The 20115-nt window shown below is 40.1% G+C and overlaps 2 protein-coding genes across 2 annotated transcripts; one reads left to right on the top strand and one right to left on the bottom strand.

Annotated features, from left to right (window-relative positions):
• Positions 1 to 594: 594 nt before the first annotated feature.
• On the bottom strand, positions 595 to 13291 carry asl (argininosuccinate lyase). The gene is made up of 16 exons (XM_084073855.1): positions 13146 to 13291; positions 11222 to 11416; positions 9757 to 9840; positions 8885 to 8941; positions 8409 to 8506; positions 7700 to 7777; positions 6721 to 6798; positions 6249 to 6301; positions 5560 to 5622; positions 4955 to 5069; positions 4076 to 4160; positions 3793 to 3852; positions 3482 to 3565; positions 2751 to 2831; positions 2158 to 2264; positions 595 to 1419 (listed from the first exon to the last, which is right to left on the bottom strand). Exons 1-16 carry the CDS (start codon positions 13158 to 13160, stop codon positions 1275 to 1277), a joined length of 1398 nt encoding a protein of 465 aa, XP_083929981.1. The 5' UTR covers positions 13161 to 13291; the 3' UTR covers positions 595 to 1274.
• Positions 13151 to 18945, top strand: crcp (calcitonin gene-related peptide-receptor component protein). Its single transcript, XM_084073861.1, has 6 exons — positions 13151 to 13430; positions 14807 to 14843; positions 15177 to 15275; positions 16365 to 16459; positions 16945 to 17002; positions 18397 to 18945. The coding sequence occupies exons 1-6, from the start codon at positions 13291 to 13293 to the stop codon at positions 18541 to 18543; spliced, it is 576 nt and encodes a 191-aa protein (XP_083929987.1). The 5' UTR covers positions 13151 to 13290; the 3' UTR covers positions 18544 to 18945.
• Positions 18946 to 20115: the final 1170 nt, after the last annotated feature.

The raw sequence follows: 20115 nt of genomic DNA, 5'->3' as shown, positions 1-20115 counted from the left end.
AAACGTGTTGCACAAAATCATAACTTTCTTTCATCCACTTTGAACCTGGAATGCCTATTTTGGGCATATCATATTGTCAAGAACTATATAGCGTGTGTGTGTGTGTGTGTGTGTGTGCGCACATGTGCGCGGTCTCAGTTTTGTCAGATGTAAAGGGGGGTCTCTAAGGAAAACAGGTTGCGAACCACTGGTTACAGGCTAGTTGTGACACTGCGTGCATGAATCCACTTCATGACCTATGTGTTGCACACCACCCTCTTTCTCAACACCGAAATATCTAACTAAGACAAAATGTCCAAATATTGAAAATATTTTTTAAAAAATTGTTAAATGTAGGGATCTGTGCATCAAAGTGTACACATACGTTTGATGCACAAGAAACAATAATAAAGATAGGTTTAACTAACTAAGTGTGTGCTGAATGTGTTGTTAATGTACAGTACACAACCGATAACCAGACTGTTCCTGTTTCTTCTTTCTGTACTTGTTCAAAAACATAATAGATTTGTAATAAAATATATAATAAATAAAACATATTTAAAAAAGAAGCCTATATGAAATTAACATCAAGACATACAATTAAGTGATCTATTTTATTACAGTACCCAGTAAAATGTGCAGTATAAATCATATTTTGACCTTGAGAATGTAAATGCTTACTTGTAACAGTTTTTCATAATGTTTAAGCAATGGAAAAAACATGAACTGTTTAGCTTATGCTAGAAGGCAGTGTGGTTTTAAAGGTACAGACTTCCTCTGTTACCTATGGCTTGTAGGTTATTGACCTTTACAATGTAACAACTTCCTGTTCAAGCTGATTGGTCAGTACGCTGGTTCTAAGACAGTGGTTCTCAAACGTTTTCATTTCAACGATCTCCAGTTTGGTATGCATTAGAGGCCACAGACCCTCATAACTCTGAGAGTGTACAAATGAACCAAATATGCTTGTATCTCCCTTTCTGGCTCTGTCTACATATCTCGCTTTACCCCTTACTCAGGGTGGGACAATGTCAGGTCTCTGCTCTACACGTAAAGTGTCTTGAGAACAAGTTGTTGTGATTTGGCACTATAATAAATTTGAAGGTTCCATTTGTAAACTCTCGGAGTTACAGACCTGTACAGTAAGAGTCCAATTGGATCCATCTGTGACTATCAATAATTTATCAGGGGAACCCCTGGAACCCCCTCAAAGACCACTAGGGGGGGTCCCCGGACCCGACGTTTGAGAATCACTGTTCTAAGATGAAAGATAGAAGGGTCCCTGCTATCCCTGGTCACTGGGAGTGTTTCTGGAGCCAGTCTCTCAGGCGTTCTATCTGTGCAGTGACGCTACTCTTGGCCGTGCCACCGGGGGCGCTGTACTGCTCCACGCTGCTCCTGTAGTCCCACACCGATGACACGTCACTGTCAAACAGAGGGCTGAAGGAAAAGCAAAGAAATTGTAAAACAAGGGCTTGTAAAACTGTCAGTGAGTACTGTATGTGTGTGTGTTCTTGTATACTTCTATCTCTGTTATGACAAAGGGTGTGATAACATTATGCTGGTCCCCTCTTTTCAAGGGGCTGTTTTGGGTCAGGACTTAGATTTATTTAGCATTACGGGATAGAATTAATGTTGCCAATGCAAATTAAGGGACTGTCCTCCAAGTATAGTTATGGGGGATGTGTTTGTGTATGCGCTTTTGTACTTCAAACTCACAAGGATAGGAATAGTAGCCTGGCATTGCCAGACTGATCACGTGGGATCACTCGCACGTTCTCTCCACGATATCGTGGAGAGAACGAGCGAGTGATCCCACGTGATCAGTCTGGCAATGCCAGGCTATAGGAATACACTGAATGTTCCATTTAGCCAGTTCTCACTTTTCAAAGGTCTATTTTAGACTTGGGTTTTAGGTTACGTCAGGGTTGAAGATTGAAGGTCGTCAATGGGCCTCATTCACAAAACTCTTTTCAAAATTTCTACTATATTTCAGTATAGCCCCAAGTAAAGACCAATGTCGGATTCATGAACCACGTGTACAGCGTTGTTTTTTTTGTGTATTCATCGGTGTTGCTCGTCAAAAATAACCGATCTACAAGCAATTTCGTGTGTGTGTGTCACATACACACACCCCCGAATAATTGTGTGTATAACTGTACTGTATGTGTGTGAGACCTAGCAGTGGTCAGGTCCTGTACAGTGAGTTGGTTCAGTGGGACGTTCTTGCTTTCAGCCAGGAACACAGCTTTCCCAGAGGCTGCGTGGGCCTCCCTGAATGGCATCTGAAACAATACACATACGTTTGTATTACTATACTTGTGAGGATATTTTAGGAGGGTAAAATCTTTCCCATTTGTAATCCTAACCCTAAAGCTGACAATAGCAGATGTACATCAGCTATTTTCAGCGCATGACACTATCTACGTATAAATCAGGCACAACAATGATCCCTACCACTAAACCTAACCTCTAAATGCCTAACCCTAGCCTGAATCTTTCCCTACTTATACATCTCTAAAAATATTAATTTAAATCATAAAATAACCATTTCTCTTGTGAGGACAAGGAAAATGATACTCACAATATCCATTTCTCAAATTCTAGTATATGTATGTATGTATGTATGTATGTATGTATATGTACACACACACGATGCATGCTAAAACCATCAGTCAAACCAGTTTGAACACACATTATTTGATACCACTGTTTTCTATAGCTACCCCTATTGTCTCTCCAGTCACACACACACACTACATGGTACTCACTCCCTTCCTGACAAGGAAGTAGGCCAGGTCGGTGGCCAACATGTCTGGACTGAGTGCTGCCTCCATCACACTCTGGTTGATCTGAAACATACACACAAGAACATGAGGAACAAACGAGTCAGGGTGGTTAGACCAGCAAGTCACAATCGTCATTGTTTTCTACGGCAAGTACAGTGGATGGCATCCTTCAGACAGAGGCTGGAAACCACGCACTTGCAAAGAGAGTAATAATCTTGTCAATGAGTCATGATTGAATTTGTTCTTACAGTATCTTGTCTGTTTGGAAATCTACCATGGTGAAGCCAAAGTCAAATGTCCACATGTGGCCTGAATGTCTACAAAGATAAAAATAAACTCCAAAGATATGAGAACAAGCAATCTCCAAATACACAATCGAACAATCCGAACATTTTGGGGAGAAAAGCAGCTCTACAAGCTTACAATGAGTCTCAACGCAACAGGTAGATCTGAAAAGGAGCAGACCAATTATGGAGTCCTGAGGGACCCCAGTCAACTAAATATATAGGGTGTAAGTGGTCATGCAAAAATAGCAAAAGAAATAGCTGATCTACAAGCTCACAACGTGTCACAATGCACCGGTCTGTGACCAATGTGAGCTTGCAGATCTGCTCATTTAAAAAAATATTTGAAAAGGTTTAGCCTATAATGACATGCACAAAATAGGGACGCCAGAGTTAATGTAATGGAGTTCCAGCAGGAAAACACCTGACCTTGAGAGTGGACATGACCCCAGTGGTCACCTGCAGCACAGCTTGAATAGTGTCATAGCAGTCAAACATGGCCTCCTTGTCTTCCTGGCGAACAAAGTGAAAGAAAGACGCAGAGATAACCGACAGGAAAAAGAGGGAATTAGCTAAAACAAAGACGATGCACACAACACACGCAGTCTGTTTTTAAAAGCAAATCAAGTATGGTGAAGCAGTGAAGCATGATACAATATAAAATAAAGGTGCAATAAATATTGTACATACATTCATATGAAAGAAAAGAGAGACAGACAGTTATAGACAGACGGACATACCTGCAGGTCTTTGTTGTAGGTGCTGGGCAGGCCCTTCATTGTCATTAGAAAGCCTGCACACTGAAACACACAGATCCTCAACCATTTGGTGGATGCACTTGTTTGAATCTAGGTGGTTCTTTTTCTGTGACATCAAATTAAATCAAATTGCCACCGAGGACCATCGTATGTGTCTCTCTACTCCTGAATGTGCCTGTGGTTATATGTATATGTACATTATAGTATTATTGTACAGAATAGTATGTGATTATTCAGGGTGATTGGGTTGGTGTTGTGGTCTTACCCTGCCAAAGACACGCCCAGCTTTACTCCTGATCAACTCCAAACTGTCTGCATTCTTCTTCTGTGGCATCAGACTGCTGCCTGTGCTACACACATGCACATATAGTTTAAAGAAAGAAAGACTGCAGGGAACAAATCTGGAACAGAAGCATCAGTGACAGAATACAGGCCAAGTGTAATTACATTGGTTATTATTTAATATGACGGCCTACTCAGGGACCACGCAAATCGGGAACGATGCAAGTTGGGAAATGCATGGAATACCCGTTGTACTGTAACTGTTACCAGAGTACTCACTGTACCAGTTGTTAAGAGTACCCAGTGCTAATACATTTAAAGATTACAATCAATGGGTGATTCATAAATGGGCACCAGCCTACGATGTAAGTCGGTGTATGTCGGGAACGATGAAAGTTGTGAATGCATGCCCCATCCGTTTATGCAATACCTGTTGTACTTGTTGTCTGAATACTTGTTGTACCCATTGTCAGAGTACCCAGTGCAGTACCCACTACCATACGATACGCCAAATATGGAGATAGGAGAACCCTGATATCGGCCAGGAACTGCTGCCGTCGTGTTGGTGATGTACATGAGTATAAATTGGAGACAAGCGGATCTGTAGTGTTCTATTGTACATGCTACCACTTATACTAGCTCAGCGGCACACACGAGACGCAAAGCTCTGCCAATCTGTTAAGCCAATGGGTTGGGTTGGCCAATCAGGGAAGTTATCGGAAACACACGCTAAGCTTGAGGGCAAGTGGTCGGGCAGTGCCCGACTTATGTCCGCGATAGCCACACAGACACAGATTTTGTGAATTGATAGATTACACACACACACACACACACACACACACACACACACACACACACTAACCTGTAGGCATCAGAGAGGCTGATAAAGTTGAACTCCTTGGTACTGTACAACATCAGGTCCTCAGCCATCTTACTGAGATGTGTAAGACACAGCGATGCCCAGAACAAGAACTCCGCTATAGACAGCACAGTGAGCGCACACACATACACACAGTGTTATCATCTAACCATACATCCCATTAGTGATGGTCACTTACACGTATGATTAAATGCAACAGTGTGTTAACATATTATCATTTGGCGTCGCTGTTGAGCACAAACCTTGTATCTCCAGATTTAACCTTTGTGTGTTTTTGAATAAATTAATGCCATTTTATTTTTTGGAAAGTTTTGAACATTTGTGTCTATACAAGCATGCCCCAAATAGGGATACCATGTTGAAAGTGGTTAGGTCTGTCTGTGGGCTTTATAAATATACAACCAATGAAAAGTATTAACAAGAGCTTGTGATTATTTCTAACTACTTTGGATCCATCATTGGTATGCAGGTTATTTTTTCCCCATTTCCTGAAAATTCATGGTTTTGTACATACAAGGTTTCGGCCTGACAGCGACTACATGCCCCACTGTGTGTGAGATAGTGACTGACAGGTATGGTTAGCGTACCAACAAAGTCCCTTTGTCCTGTGGCGTCCATGCTGTTGATACTGATGTCATCGAATGCCAACTCTATGTACCAGGCAAATTAAAGAACACAGACATAAGACAAGAGTTGAGTTTAGAAATAATAGATTATTCATCGCAACCTCCGCTCTTCAAACACTAACCTCCTCAAAACCCCCAAGACCAGCCTAGGCCCACCTGAGAGCACCACAATCGGTTGATTGGGGCTAAAGACCTACCTTTTTAACAAAGCCTTTTTTGCCACACTGGATTTAACTCTAGGCTTTATGCCCTCATGTTTTAAATGTTTTGTTTCAGTTTCTTAGATCTTTTATAGTGGTGTGATGATATTTTTGAATACAAATGCTTATTGTAGCACTTTGAGATTTACACACATGTAAAGTGCATTATAAATACAAATACATTATTATTATTATTAAGAAATGTTCAAAATGAGAGGGCTCTGTCTGTCTAGGCCATGTCTATTGTGCCCTATTCTTATAATGGCACTTGGATGACAGAACAAGTACAACCACTGTACTTGGTTGTCTACTCTTGGTTACGTTGGTGATGTATGCACTGGAGCCTAATTCTTGCTCATGTTTTGAATAAGAGTGTTAACCAGAACTCTAAAAAGGAGGTGTAAATGTACAACAGAGATTACCTGGTTGGGAGAAGCAAAATTAGCTCACCTTGGCGCAGGAACTCTCTGTCGATATCAAATGGAGTTCCAGCGATGGCTCCACTGAGAACAGACACATAAGATCGGTCACATCTTATGACTACACATGGGGAAGCATGTTTCAAGCACCTTCAAGGTAAATAGTAAAAGAACTTTCCAGCATTTAAAATCCTACGATACATTAGGTGTTATTCATTTAGATTCTTGCCATTTAATTAAATAGATTTTAACAGGGCTTTAGTTTAGTTTTATTTGATTGTTCAAAGGCATAAAACAAACATATCCTAAAAAATAGGGGTAGGGTGTGTGTATATTTCAAAAAGTATTAAAAGAAATTTGGTACTGAACGGTCCAGTGGTTTAGTGACAGACAGACAGACAGACAGAAAAGAGAGAGAGAGACAGACAGACCCCTTTATGACGGCTAGCCTCTTACAGAGCCATGGCGCAAAAAAAAGCTTGGGTGGTGTGTGTCATTCATACCTGCCCAGTGGTAGGACGTTGACCCTCTTGCTTGTCTCTTCAAGGCGCTCCACGTCTCTGCTCAGCGTCACCACGTGGCTGGAGGACGCCGAGACCACAACGGAAAATGACATTTTGATTGAATACTTACTAGTCAGAAATGTAAACAGCACGTGGTACACGTGGTTCCATTGTGATCCTATGTAATTCAATTCATCAATCAACATAGCATACAAAATTAACACAATAACACATAATACATGTCATCAACAAATACAAACACTATATGTGCAAAAGAGATGGGAAAATTACATTTACGTACCTCCCCTTTTGGTCTCCTGATTTTTTTCAGGCCAATTTTGAAAGAAACCAGTGTCACACATCCTTTAATGCATTGGTTCTCACAGTGGGGTCCGGGGACCCCCAGGGGTCCTTGAGGGAGTTCCAGGGGGTCCCCAGCTAAATGATAGATTAGGATCCAAATGGACCCTTATGGGTCTGTAACTCAGAGAGTGTACAAATGGAACCATGTGTACACTCTCAGAGTTAAATTAACATTGATTTTATAAATTGGGGTCCCAGAGATAGAAATGTCATTAAATGGGGGTCTGTAGCCCTAATGCATGTCAAACTGGGGGTCTTTGAAATTAAAATGGTTGAGAATCACTGCTAGAGCCGTAAAAATCTTCTCTTGTGGGGGTCCCTGGCATATATTTTCAAATGGGGGTCCACGTGCTAATAAGTGTCAATTTGGGGGTCCTTGACATGAAAAAGTGTGAGCAAACATATAGTTAGTATGGGAGGCATGCGTTAATCCGACAGACCTTTTCTCCGACTATGTGGCATCCGCGTGCGGTTAGGGTTAGGGTGGGGGTTTGGTTCGGGTTTAGTATTGGAAACGTCGGAGCGCTGCGCTGTCGGAGGAATGCGCTGTCGGACTAACATACTGCACCCGTTAGTATACTATAGAGAATGTTCCACTTCCTGCCAGGTTACCTACCTCAGGATCCAGTGACTCCACCTGATTGGTTGAGCTCTCTGCATGTGCGTGTAACCAGGAAACAGTACGTCGATTTCTCTGCAGTTCAAAGAGACGGCACATGTGTGCTATTAATTGTGTGTGTGTGTGTGTGTGTGTGTGTGTGTGTGTGTGTGTGTGTGTGTGTGTGGACAAGATATCTGCCGATCACAGGTCAAGGCATGAGCGCTGCTTGTCCGTATACTGCACCACCTAAACGTGCATGTGTCTGATGCAAACAATGTTGATGGAATTCAAGTGATATACAGCACATCAGATGTTGTTGATGTAACTGTCGCTAACAAGTAACAAGTGAATGTTTTGGAAGTGGGGTGAGCCATCGACTCTAGAGGAGGAAGCATTCCTTATCAACGTTGTAAACATCTCATAATTGTTGTGTCACAGCTTGGATAGAAATGTAGACACCTTTAGATGCTTGTGTTTAGGTATTGTCCACTGATGGTTGGTGAGGGGTTTGAAGGTGGCAGTCATGCCAAAGAAGGCGCTAAGATCCTGGCAAGGAACTGTTCTGTCCCTGCAATGGTTTGCATTCGCCACATTTGGAACCATGGTATAGATGTGATAAAACGCAGTATCTACGAGTTTTGCATGAGCGATCCTTTATGTTTATTTTGCATTATGTGAACATGAAATGTGTGTGTGTATGTGTGTTGTGCGTCTACTTTCTCACACAGCTGCTCGATCCACCATGGTTGATATCAAGTGTAGGGCGTGTCCCCTCAGTGTTGTAATGGCATCGCGCAACCACAGCCTCATGTCAGTCACAACCTGTTCAGCCAGACGAGACACAATTTACAATTGAAGTATTTAGCAGACACACTTACTCAGAGCGAAGTGTAAAATCAGAGTAAACGGCATGAATCCCAGGCAACAAACTACAGGGTCAAATCTACAAAGTAACTAGGATACCAGGTAAACATCAAACCTAGCATCTGTCTAAATAACATTCATACTCAACAACCGCAGCTTCAAACGGCTAGTCACTGTGCCGGCTGACCTTTGACAAGCCTCTCCAAAACAACTCTCAGAATCTGAATAAGGAGCAGAAATGATTGACTTTTGGGCTAATATGTGTGATTCTGGAGGTGAATGTTTTAACTTCCTACACCATCAACATAATGTTCAGGAGTCAAAACAACATCAAACCTGATCATTTCTGCTCCTGCCAGTGTGCAACTTCCCTGCAGGCTCACCAATCAGCTCCTGAGAAACACAGAATATATAAACACAGATATGCATGCATAGTATCTAACTGACAATTCTGACTTTACTTTTTGGCACGTCTAATGGACTGTAACAGGCTTAGCCCTCAAGACAGCCACTGAGTAGGATTTTAAATTGTAGGATAACATCAAAGGTCACGTTAAAATAGTTAGTTAGTTAGACAAATTGAAAATGTAATTACTTGACCAGCATATGAAGAGGAGACTGGGAGTGGTCTGCGTGATCATTTTATACACTGTCATACTGTCATGCATTATTTGGCATAATGCAATGCTATCGTGTATCATTCATTAAAATAGATACAGTATGCTAAAGCGTTAGTAAAGCACACTACACCAGAAATAAATAAATGCTGGACACACAACAGATACCAGTCTGCTTGACAGACCTTTTATTATTTATATGTATGTTAAAATGTGTGCATTTGCAGGCTACTGATAGTAAATGTTTGATAAGACCTGGCATACAGTATTTAACTTTGAGTTCTCCTTGACTTTGCAGCATGCAGCTGCGGAGCAACTTGGACAAATAAAAAAATCATTATCAACTTTTAAATCACTTATTAGAACCTACTTTTAATAGACCTTGTATGATGTATGTTAACATTTATTTATTAAGCATGTATTAAACTTTACCAAGTAAACAGTGACACAAATTATTGTCATTGTGTCAGTAAACAGTGACACAAATTATTGTCATTGTGTCAGTAAACACTGACACAAATTATTGTCACTGTGTGATGACACAAATTAAGTGTATTATTGCCAAGCTGACTCCTCTCTGGTCTTTGTCACCTTTAGCCTGCGTTCGTTGGCTGTGTGAATGTCTTCATCACCTGGTCTGATCGCAAACACCCCTTTGGACCACTCTTCTTTGATCTGAAAAGGAAGAACAGAACTGAATTTAGCATCAAAGGATATTATTTAGCTGCATACTGTGAAACGTTCTCAATTCCCATTTTCAGGAAAATGGCCACTTTTGTAGTGCCAGCACACTGCTGTAGCAATTATTTATTATTAGTAGTACCGTATTTATTTTCTTTACATTTCATGTGTGGATTATTGGCAGACTTCCCAGGGGGCTGCCAGCAAAAAAAAGCACCCTCATCTGACCTCCATGTTTGTTTGTGTGGAAGCTGCAAACAGTCATGTGACAGTGATATTGTTCAACACACACTCAGCAGAAAACACAGAGGAATTCTGCAGCAGGGCACATTTGCAGCTGTCACCCATTAACCACAATGTGTTGCACAACATGCACATATGGACGTTACACCAGGCAAGACTGTCAATCACATTGTATGTTCATGTGTATACATTCAGGGCACTAGACAGATCTTTGCGATATTATCTTAGTGGATATTAGGGAAAGATATGCCACATTGAGAATATCTTGTTTTACCAGCAGATGGCATTCGAGATCATGAAACAGATTGAGTTTATGAGACTTCTACAAAATCAGCTTTAAATTATGTTTTTTGTTTTGTTTTTAAATTGGAAATGCCTTTGATTTATTTAATTTGTGTACGATTTGGTTGTTGTTTTTTTCAGGGTAGAGGAGCCTTTCTTTCTTATAGCTTATTTATTATAACATTTTGATATTATTATTAATTATCGACAACCAATTAAAATCATAAAGCCTCAATGCTAGTCAAAATGAGGGGGTAAGCTATACCATTGCATAATTATGTGTTCATGATTGTTGTCAGCAGGTCATGAGACAACTACATTAATAGTCCAGTTGCCCATAAACATTAAAATCAAGAGTTTCAAGATAATCAACGATTATCCCTCATTTAGTTCCACTCAAGGAAGGCCCATATATTCTGCTCAGTTTGTGAACTGTGGTTGCTCTGGTAGAACAGCCACTTACAGTACAATGGAGGTCAATGAAGGGCAGCATTATTGTTTTGTTTTGTTCTTCTTCTTCATTATCCACAATGTTGAAGATGCTCCAATTATAAGAAAATGCCACTGCCTGCATGACATGATAAAACCTTGAAACTGCTCTGCTACACTGAAGCACGCCTCAGGGACAAATCCGAGAGTGACAGAGAGAGAGAGACAGACAGACAGACAGACATCACAGAGCAGATATAATTAATTTAGACAGAGACAGGACACACACACACACACACACACACACACACACACACACACACACACACACACACACACACACACACACACACACACACACACACACACACACACACACACACACACACACACACACACACACACGTGTGTGTCTGTTGACCTGGTCCATTCCTTGTAGAATTGCAGTCATTTCCTCCTTGGTAACTAGCTTGGCCTTTTCCAGTGCTTTGACATAGGCCTTGCTCCCTCGGATGTCAGCATCCCACATCCTCTGGTCATAGGATATGGATGCGTTGAACTTTTCCATGATGGGGTCGGTGTCTCCCACAAACCGGCCGCCCCAAAGTTTATTTCCCTGAAGGGCAAAAAACAAAAGCAGACATACATGACAGTATTATACACATACTAATCTCTCAAGACAGATTCAGAGCTAGGAAGAAAGAAAAACTTTTTTTTTGGCAATGGGTACCATAGACAGCAATCTATCAGCTAACAGTTTGTCAGCATAAAACTGGTTACTGATAACACACGTCTGGGACTTGTAAACGTCTTCAATCAATGCAGATTTCATCATCAGTAACCGGTAAACAGCACAGTTACAAGTGAATACTTTGTAAAAGGTCAATTATTCATAAAAATGAAATACATATATCACAACCATTTAAAAAATATATAACTTTTCTGAACAGCTATCAAGTCAAGATTTTATCCTTGTAAGAATGTGTTCAAAGAATAAGAATGTGGGTCAAAATAGGTCGCACAAAGAATGTGTTCCCCCCACAATGCATATCAGCGAACGGTTTAGTTCTAGGGTTCCAAAAAAAGGATCAAAAGCAAAACAGAAAATGAGGGAGACCAATCAATGCAAAAAAGATGTTAATACCTTCAGAGAATTCATCCCTTTACAGCGCTTATCTAGGCACATGAACACAAATAATGGTTTATAAACATGCAGACTACTCAGGCAACGCATTTTGAGTCAACAACCCTTCCTCAGGCAGCAATTATAAGCGTGTGAAATTCATTCAAATATAGGAGGGGGCAAAGATTAAGGGTACAGGCAGGTGTGATAGAGGTTTTGTCTGATCCAAGTCAATCAGTTGAAATCAAACCAAAGCCAATCAATGCCTCTAAATGTGGTGAGTCAATGCAAGTCAATAATCCTAATTACCATTAAGCAAACCACTGGTAAAATATACATTTGTACATACGTATATTTACCTAGAATAGAAATACATAAACATGCATACATACATGTTGTGTATATTTTACAGACATACACGTGTACACATACTGTAGATATACCTACACGTACCACACACATACATGCATTACAAAGGATAAGCTAATCAATAGAAAGAGACTCATTCAGACCATATGGGGTTAACTGTATTTAGGAAATACATCCACCATGCTTCTGCTTCCAGAAGTTTTACATTAAATGTAATGTGTAGTGCTTAGTTGCTTGCTTACACTGCATTAAATGTAATTTAATGCAATGTGTATTACATTGAAACAGAGCTCACTGTTTAACTTCTTCCTTGGAAATGTCTGGTGGTTTTCCCCTGTAGCCTAATACTGCACTATGTCCACTTTTAGTTTGGCATAGGAATAACCGTTATCCTCCTGACCTGGAGAACCTGGAGAACATTGCAAATATGTGCATAGACCTTTTAGATTGGCATTTTATAAAAGAAAATAAATAGGCCTAACTAATAGACTAGTAAGTATGCATGTGCACACAGTACACGTGTACATGCTTACATGGCACACCCAGTTTTTCTGATGCACTCTCAAAGTGTTTTTGTGGCTAAGCTACTGCTGTGTCAACCTCTCTGATCAGCTGGTTGCTAAAACAACAAGTTTCTCTCTCTCGCTCTCTCTCTCTCTCTCTCTCTCTCACACACATACACACACACACACACACACACACACACACACACACACACACGCACACACGCACACACGCACGCACACGCGCACGCACACGCACACGCACACGCACACACGTGGACGAGGCAAGAAAAACAAAACATGCCAGGCTATGTACACACACAGCATCATCTGCTTCCTTTAAAGCTCACCTCTGCATTCGCCATGTTCCTCAGTGATGTGGTGGATGGGTGGATGTATGGTCTCTGTGGCCCAGTCAGTCGGTCCAGATGATCTTCAGCTCTCCACAGATTATTATGATGTTTTGACCGGACTGTCTCTTTTTATACCGTCGCCATGGTCTCCGTTACGTCAAACGGGCGGAACGATCAGTATCTACCCGGATTGTTGTGCACGGACCCGGACACATTTGAAATCGACCGTGTTTCTACGCGGACATATTTGAAAGACGGACCGTCTGCAGCCGACATGGAAGTGTAAGAGTTGTTGTTGTTGTTTATTTGTGAGCTATTCTCTGCTCAACATTGTGATACATTATCATTATGTTCATGAATGTGTGGGAAGATGTGGTGGTGATTGCTTTATGCAGATGATGGGACAGATGGGAAATTCCATCAGACGCACGTGTCACACATGTGACATTCATGGCACTCAGTTAGTCGCAATAAGCAACTCTTCCTATTTTTAATATCTGGAATCTTACCCGTGACAGCCCTTCATCCAAACAGAAAAGTCCGATCTGATTGTGTTAAAACTCCAGCACTTAGAAAAATAATAACTTGCACGGAATGTATTGACAGAAAGTAGTTCATAACATGTCTATGGTGGATTTTTATGAAACAAAAACTTTGCAGATAGAAAGAGGATAATCCTAGCTCTGGTCCATTAGCCCAGTGGTTTTCAACCTTTTTCGCGTGAAGGACCCCCAAATTGACACATTACGGTAATAGCCCACGGACCCCCACTTGAAAAGACATGCCAGGGACTCAACCATTTTGATTTCTTGGGGGTCCCAATCTACACTGTATCACCATCATTAGTGTTCATTTAACTCTGAGAGTGTACATAACGGGTCCATTTGGTTCCATTTGTACACTCTCAGAGTTACAGGCACATAAGGGTCAATTTGGTTCCTATCTATTAATTTGGCTGAGGACCCCCTGGAACCCCCTCAAGGACCACTGGTGGTCCCCGGACCACTGGTTGAGAACCACTACATTAGCCTGAACGAGAACTCCTTCAGGCTAATGGACCAGAGCTAGGTTGGTTATAATATGACTGGGGAATATCTCCAACCATCATACATTATGACACATTCAATATGTTGCAATGTTCCTAGAAATATAATGATAGATAATATACAGCTTAAATTGTATGTATTGTAAATGGCAACAGAGTTCTGATACATGTATTTACAGACAGTGTAATCATCAGTGTTGTTTTAACTCTGAGAGTGTACACATGTAACCAAATGGACCCGTGAGGGTGAGTCCATTGGTTAATGGTTACATTTATTTTGTACACAAACTATAAAAGATGATAATGATGGAAATATGGATGATAATGTTTGAGAATACAAAGAGTTGGAATTAATGTACAATTCTGTTGTGTTTAGTGGTGTGGAGGGTTGTGAGAGAGCAGATGAGATTCCAAAGAGAACATTGAAATGAAAAGACAAAAGAATGCATGTTCCTTTTGGAATAGTTGAGGCCAAATCATTAATAAGAAAGACAGCCAGGGATTTCTGGCACACGTTTGGAGCAAAATTGGCCGGGCGGTATGTTTAATGTATCAGAAGAACTGATTCAATGGCCGCCTTAAACAAATGATTTCTCTTCTGTTTGTTTCTTAGGAAGGACCACAATGCTGCTATGCTCAGCAACTATGAGGTAGTGTGTTTTGCATTGAAAATATTACCATTGTTATAACATAATTGTATTTATTTAAAAAAAAATACAAAAATACCACTTCTACAAGCTCACAACCCATCGCGATTGTTGCTATTTTTGTACATTTTCGGCAATTTTCATGTAGTATAAAAATACAAAATAATATTTATACATAGTATAAAATAATGCTCAAGTGATTAAAACCAGGAAAAAAACAACACTTCACGATATTACGATCCCACACGATATGTAGTAGTCTCATATCATGATATCGTTCGGTATAATATCGATATATTGCCCAGTCCTGTTCTATCTGCATATATATATCAACAGGTATTCAAACTTCTAACGGATCTGAAGGAACAGAGGAAGGACAGCGGTAAGAACAAGCACAGCACGGGACAGCAGAACCTCAACACCATCATGTACGAGGTAGGGATGCTCTTTTCTTTTCAATAATCGTTAAGCGAAACTTGTTAGTAGTCGTCATTTATCGGTAAGAAAATGTACTATTTACTGTTGACGAATGTCTGTTGTGTGACCTGTTAAAAAACATTATCAATACAACAATTTTTGTTTTCCATTTTATTTCTACATGTGCAATAGCAGTATACAGTAAATGAGAGGATTCACACGTCGTAAGGTATACAGTAGGCAACCCTGCAATGCTGTAATTTATGTAGAATATTGTTGCCATCTCCATATTTAAAAAATTTAAATAAATGTTTTTTGCATAAACTAATGCCCTACTTCACCATACAAGAGTGTCACACAAAAGTAGTGAAAATAGCAGGTATACCAACTCCATGAGCTTGTAGATCGGCTATCTTCACTATTTTACTTTCTTTTTAAATGATTGTTTTTAAAAAGCGGTTTTGGGCCTACAAGGTTTCCACCTGACAGCGAAGATATACAACTTAGGTCAATGTTTAGCAAATAGTAGTCAGACTTTGTAATGAAAATAAATAGGCAAATTAAAACAATTGTACTTCACACGAATGCAACAGTAGAATAAGAAAATAAGCATCAGTTCTTAGTAGACCATTTTTGACAAACACCCAAATAGTAGATCGTATAATGGGCAGAATCAAGCTTTTGGAGCAGTACGATTACATTATAAGTCAATATAAAGATGTTGCATTGAGTGATTATTTTGCTCTTACACCCGAAGCGACGCAAAACATGTGCCCAACTTCAACATTTTCAACTCGGGCAATATTTACCAAAGCAAACATCCGATGCAGGATCCAGTTGGAGAAATAGTTTGTTGTTGCTATGTGTACATGTCCTGAGTTTTATGATACAGCAATTGTGAACAAACTACTGGTGAGAGAGTCCATCTCTCTCATTGATTGAACTCAATTCAATCAATCAATTTTGTGAGACAACTTCAAGAAGTTGAGTATTGACAAATAAACTTTACCTATAGAGCAGGCGAACTCTACAGTTACCGTTCTTATTACAACACAAGGTAATAAGGGTAGAAGATAGTCATTTTTTAACACTGTTTTTTTTCTTCAGACATTGAAATACCTCTCAAAGACGCCCTGCAGCAGGCAGAGTCCAGAGACCGTCAAAGAGTTCCTCACCACCATGATGCCTCACAAACTCACAAAGTGGGTGTTATCTCACAGAAACATGTTTTCTTTTAATTTATGGTCTCATTCCTGAATTCCCATACACATAATGTCCAGGGCTGTCACGATCATGACATTTTACTTGACGATTAATTGTCATACAAATAATTGTGGTTTTGGCATTGGACATTGTGACAAAAACTGCACAGGGAAGATATGACAAATAACTTAAAAAGAAATTACTGACAATGAAAAAGTAGACCTTATTTAATAATTCTATAGTTTCACATTTTACCAACAATAGTGGAAATAGCAGATCTACTGTGGGCTTGTATATCTGCTATTTAGACTATTTTACAGCTGATAAATTTATCTGAATTGAAACGATAATGCAAAATAATAATAATAATGACGATGATCTCAAATAATTGCGATTAGGCGATTATGTAATCATTGTGACAGGCCTACTCCTGAATTCCCTTACTCATTATGTCTTCTTTTTTCTTTTCTAACCCTTTCATCAGGGCTGAAAAACTACAGCTGCTCAACCACAGGCCACAGACAGCCGTGGAGATCCAACTAGTGAGTGGCCTGTATTTTTGCACCTATTTGTACTGTATATTCTCATTTAAGAGTGTAAGAGTGAGTATGTGTGGAAGTGTGTGTGGGAATTAAATTGAGACATTGACATTGTTGACATAGAGTTCTATGAAGTGCTTACCAGAGGTAGAAGTGTATCTCTGGTTGCCTGTTGAGAATGAGTTCGCCCCTCCCAAACATACAGAGCATCACAACCGTGCAAATGTGATATCGATTTTACATGGATATTATAATTTGAGCCAAGATATCATCTGGGATTTGGGATATTGTAATATATTATATATATATTGTAATATGGCATAAGTGTTGTCTTGTCCTGGTTGGTTCTAATCACTTAATCCATCAAGACCCGAGGCCAATTCTTCTGAATCCTAACAGTTTTCTGAAAAACCTATGTTACTACTGTATATCAGTGGTGCTCAAAACCTTTTCATGTCAAGGACCCCCAAAATCATATGTATTTGGCCGCCGACCCCCATCTCAAAATATTTAGTTCCAGGGACCCCCAGAAGCAAAGATTTTAGTTAAATATGGTTGCTTCAAATAATATATATTCAAAGATTTGCTATTTTGGACAATTTTAGACGAATGTAAAACATTATTGTATTTGTCGCAATATAATATTATCGTCACAATATAGACATTGAGGTATTTAGAGCCACCCTAGTGTAGCGGTTGGAGCACATGCCGTTTGTGGGGATGGCCGTGGGTTCGAGCCCCACCTGGGGTCGATGTCAGCAAGGGCATGCTGTCGCAACGGGTTCCTAACACCAAATCAAATGGGTTAAGACCAAGTCTCCTGAGGAGGCACGTCTGAAGCCTGTCCTGACCTGGAGTCTCCAGGCGTAAAAATGATGATGATGATAGACATCGAGGTGTTTGGTCAATAATATCATATTATTTGATTTTGTCCATAATGCCCAGCCCTAAGGTGTAATGATTTTCACCATTGATGTTTTCACAATTGTTTTGCTAATTGGCGGAATTGCAACTTAAAGGAGTAGTTCACCCACAAAATGACTTATTTTCTATCGATTACACACCCCAAGAAGCCTTGAATTCATGGAGATCTTTTTTTTTTGTCGCATCCCTGAGCCAATAATTTGATGATCGGCGGAGTCTCCGGTCATCAAAATATTGGCTCAGGGATGCGACAAAAAACCCAAAAAGTCGCCCTGAATTCAAGGCTTCATGGGGTGTGTAATTGATAGAAAATAAGTAATGTTTTGGGTTAACTACTCCTTTAACAGGAAATGGTTAGCATTTAATGCAAGCTTTTCTTTTTTCTTTTTTTTTGCATTCTGAACGGCAGTTACAGATAACCTGGTCCTAGTGTATACAATATAGAATTTCTCACTCTCTCTCTCTCTGTGTAGATAGTAGAGGAGAGTGAGGAGAGGCTATCAGAGGAGCAGATTGAGGAGCTCATTCAGAGAGTCACTGGCATCCTTCCTGGAGATCCAGAGCAGGAAAACGCAGCTCCGGCAGATGCGGAGGCAGAGGATGGAACCACAGAGAATTGATGATCCAGCACAGCGGCTGCACCAAGACCAGGAGACCTCAAAGGTGTCATAAACCACTGACTCGCTTACAGAGTAATATCCTCAGTGAGAGTGTACAAATGCAGCCAAAATGTCCATTTGGCACTTAGGTTTTTGTGTGTATGACTGGGTCAGAGAACTGTCCATAAATGGGTAGTTTTCACTCCATTTTTGTCTGCTTGTTTGAGTTGAGCTGACTATGAGAGATCCAAACAGCTTGTCTATCAATGGCAGCAGTTACTGTAGGAACTGTGACTTATAAAAGGTACTGTTTTTTGGTTTTTTTATTTACCCCTGAAGCGCCTCCTTACTTCAACTCATTAAAGTCCACTACTGTTCTAACTTCCTCGGTGCAGGATAATAGACAGTACATTTCCCCATTAATCTGTCATCATTACTTGTTATTGATGTAAGTCATACTGCATGTTGTGTCGTGAATACGGAAATTCAGGAAGTGGTATGGCAACAGCAGAGTAAAACAAATCTGGAAATGTAATTTGCGCTGTCCATGCAAGTGGTAATTTCATTACTTACGGAGCTTGACCAGTGTTGTGCAGCTCGATTTTATACATTTGCTTACAATGTTCCAGCAGACTAGCAAGATGCCTGACAGGCAGCAGATGCTAAAGCCTGAAAGGCCACTTTGCCAATATTTATTTACATTATTGGTAGTCATTATTTATGTAGCCAATGTGTTAATATTTTGCCCATCTATGATTTTCCAGCACAGAGAGAGAGATGGACAGTTCTTGACACAGAACCAAGTTACTAATTTGCCCGTTATAGTATGTTTTCATACTGTGCAGAATTGCATTTTCCTTCATTATAGATCATTATAGTTGAATGCACAAAGCTGTGTTCTCAAGTGTTTTCCCAGTGCGGCTGAAGTGTACAACCAGAGTATACTGCCTTGACTTGGCAAAGACCATCCATTGAATAGCTTTGGTCGAGCAAATAGCCTACTTCAGAAATAAGTCACTCTTTCATAGACCTCATCACTAATAATATGTTTTGGTTATGGTGGCAATGGTTATTATACGTTACCATTTACTGTATACCAAGCTAGACCATGAGACTACCTTTCTTCTTAAAGATCCCATATTGTAACACTTTTATTACGTTATTTCTGGATCATTCCTGAGTGTCTATTAAACTCACCTGTACTGATATTGACACTGAACATGTCTAAACTTTTTTTTGGTCATTTCCAGTCGTGACTCTGCTCTTCATTAGCTGACTGGCTAAGCGATAGGATTAGGAATTGGGACTGAGGTTAATCCACAATCCATGTAAAATCTAGAAATGAACACTGAATATCATGTTATCTAGATCAGTGGTGCTCAACCTGTGGGTCGGGGGTCCCCAGATGACAGCGAAGGGACATTTTAAGCCTTTAATACCCAAAAAAAAGAAGAAGGAAAAAAGACCATTACTGCATCAAAAGTGATCAACAAATTATACTATAAAAAGTGGTCAAACATTGGCCAAATTGTCAATGAATATAAGAAAGAGGCAAAAAATAATAATAATAGCCGATCCACAAGCTCGTTGTGA

Source organism: Gymnoscopelus microlampas, assembly GCF_963454915.1.
Source record: "Gymnoscopelus microlampas genome assembly, chromosome: 12".
Lineage (NCBI taxonomy): Eukaryota > Metazoa > Chordata > Actinopteri > Myctophiformes > Myctophidae > Gymnoscopelus > Gymnoscopelus microlampas.
The sequence above is the reverse complement of the archived record's forward strand: the minus strand, read 5'-3'. Positions and strand labels throughout refer to the sequence as shown.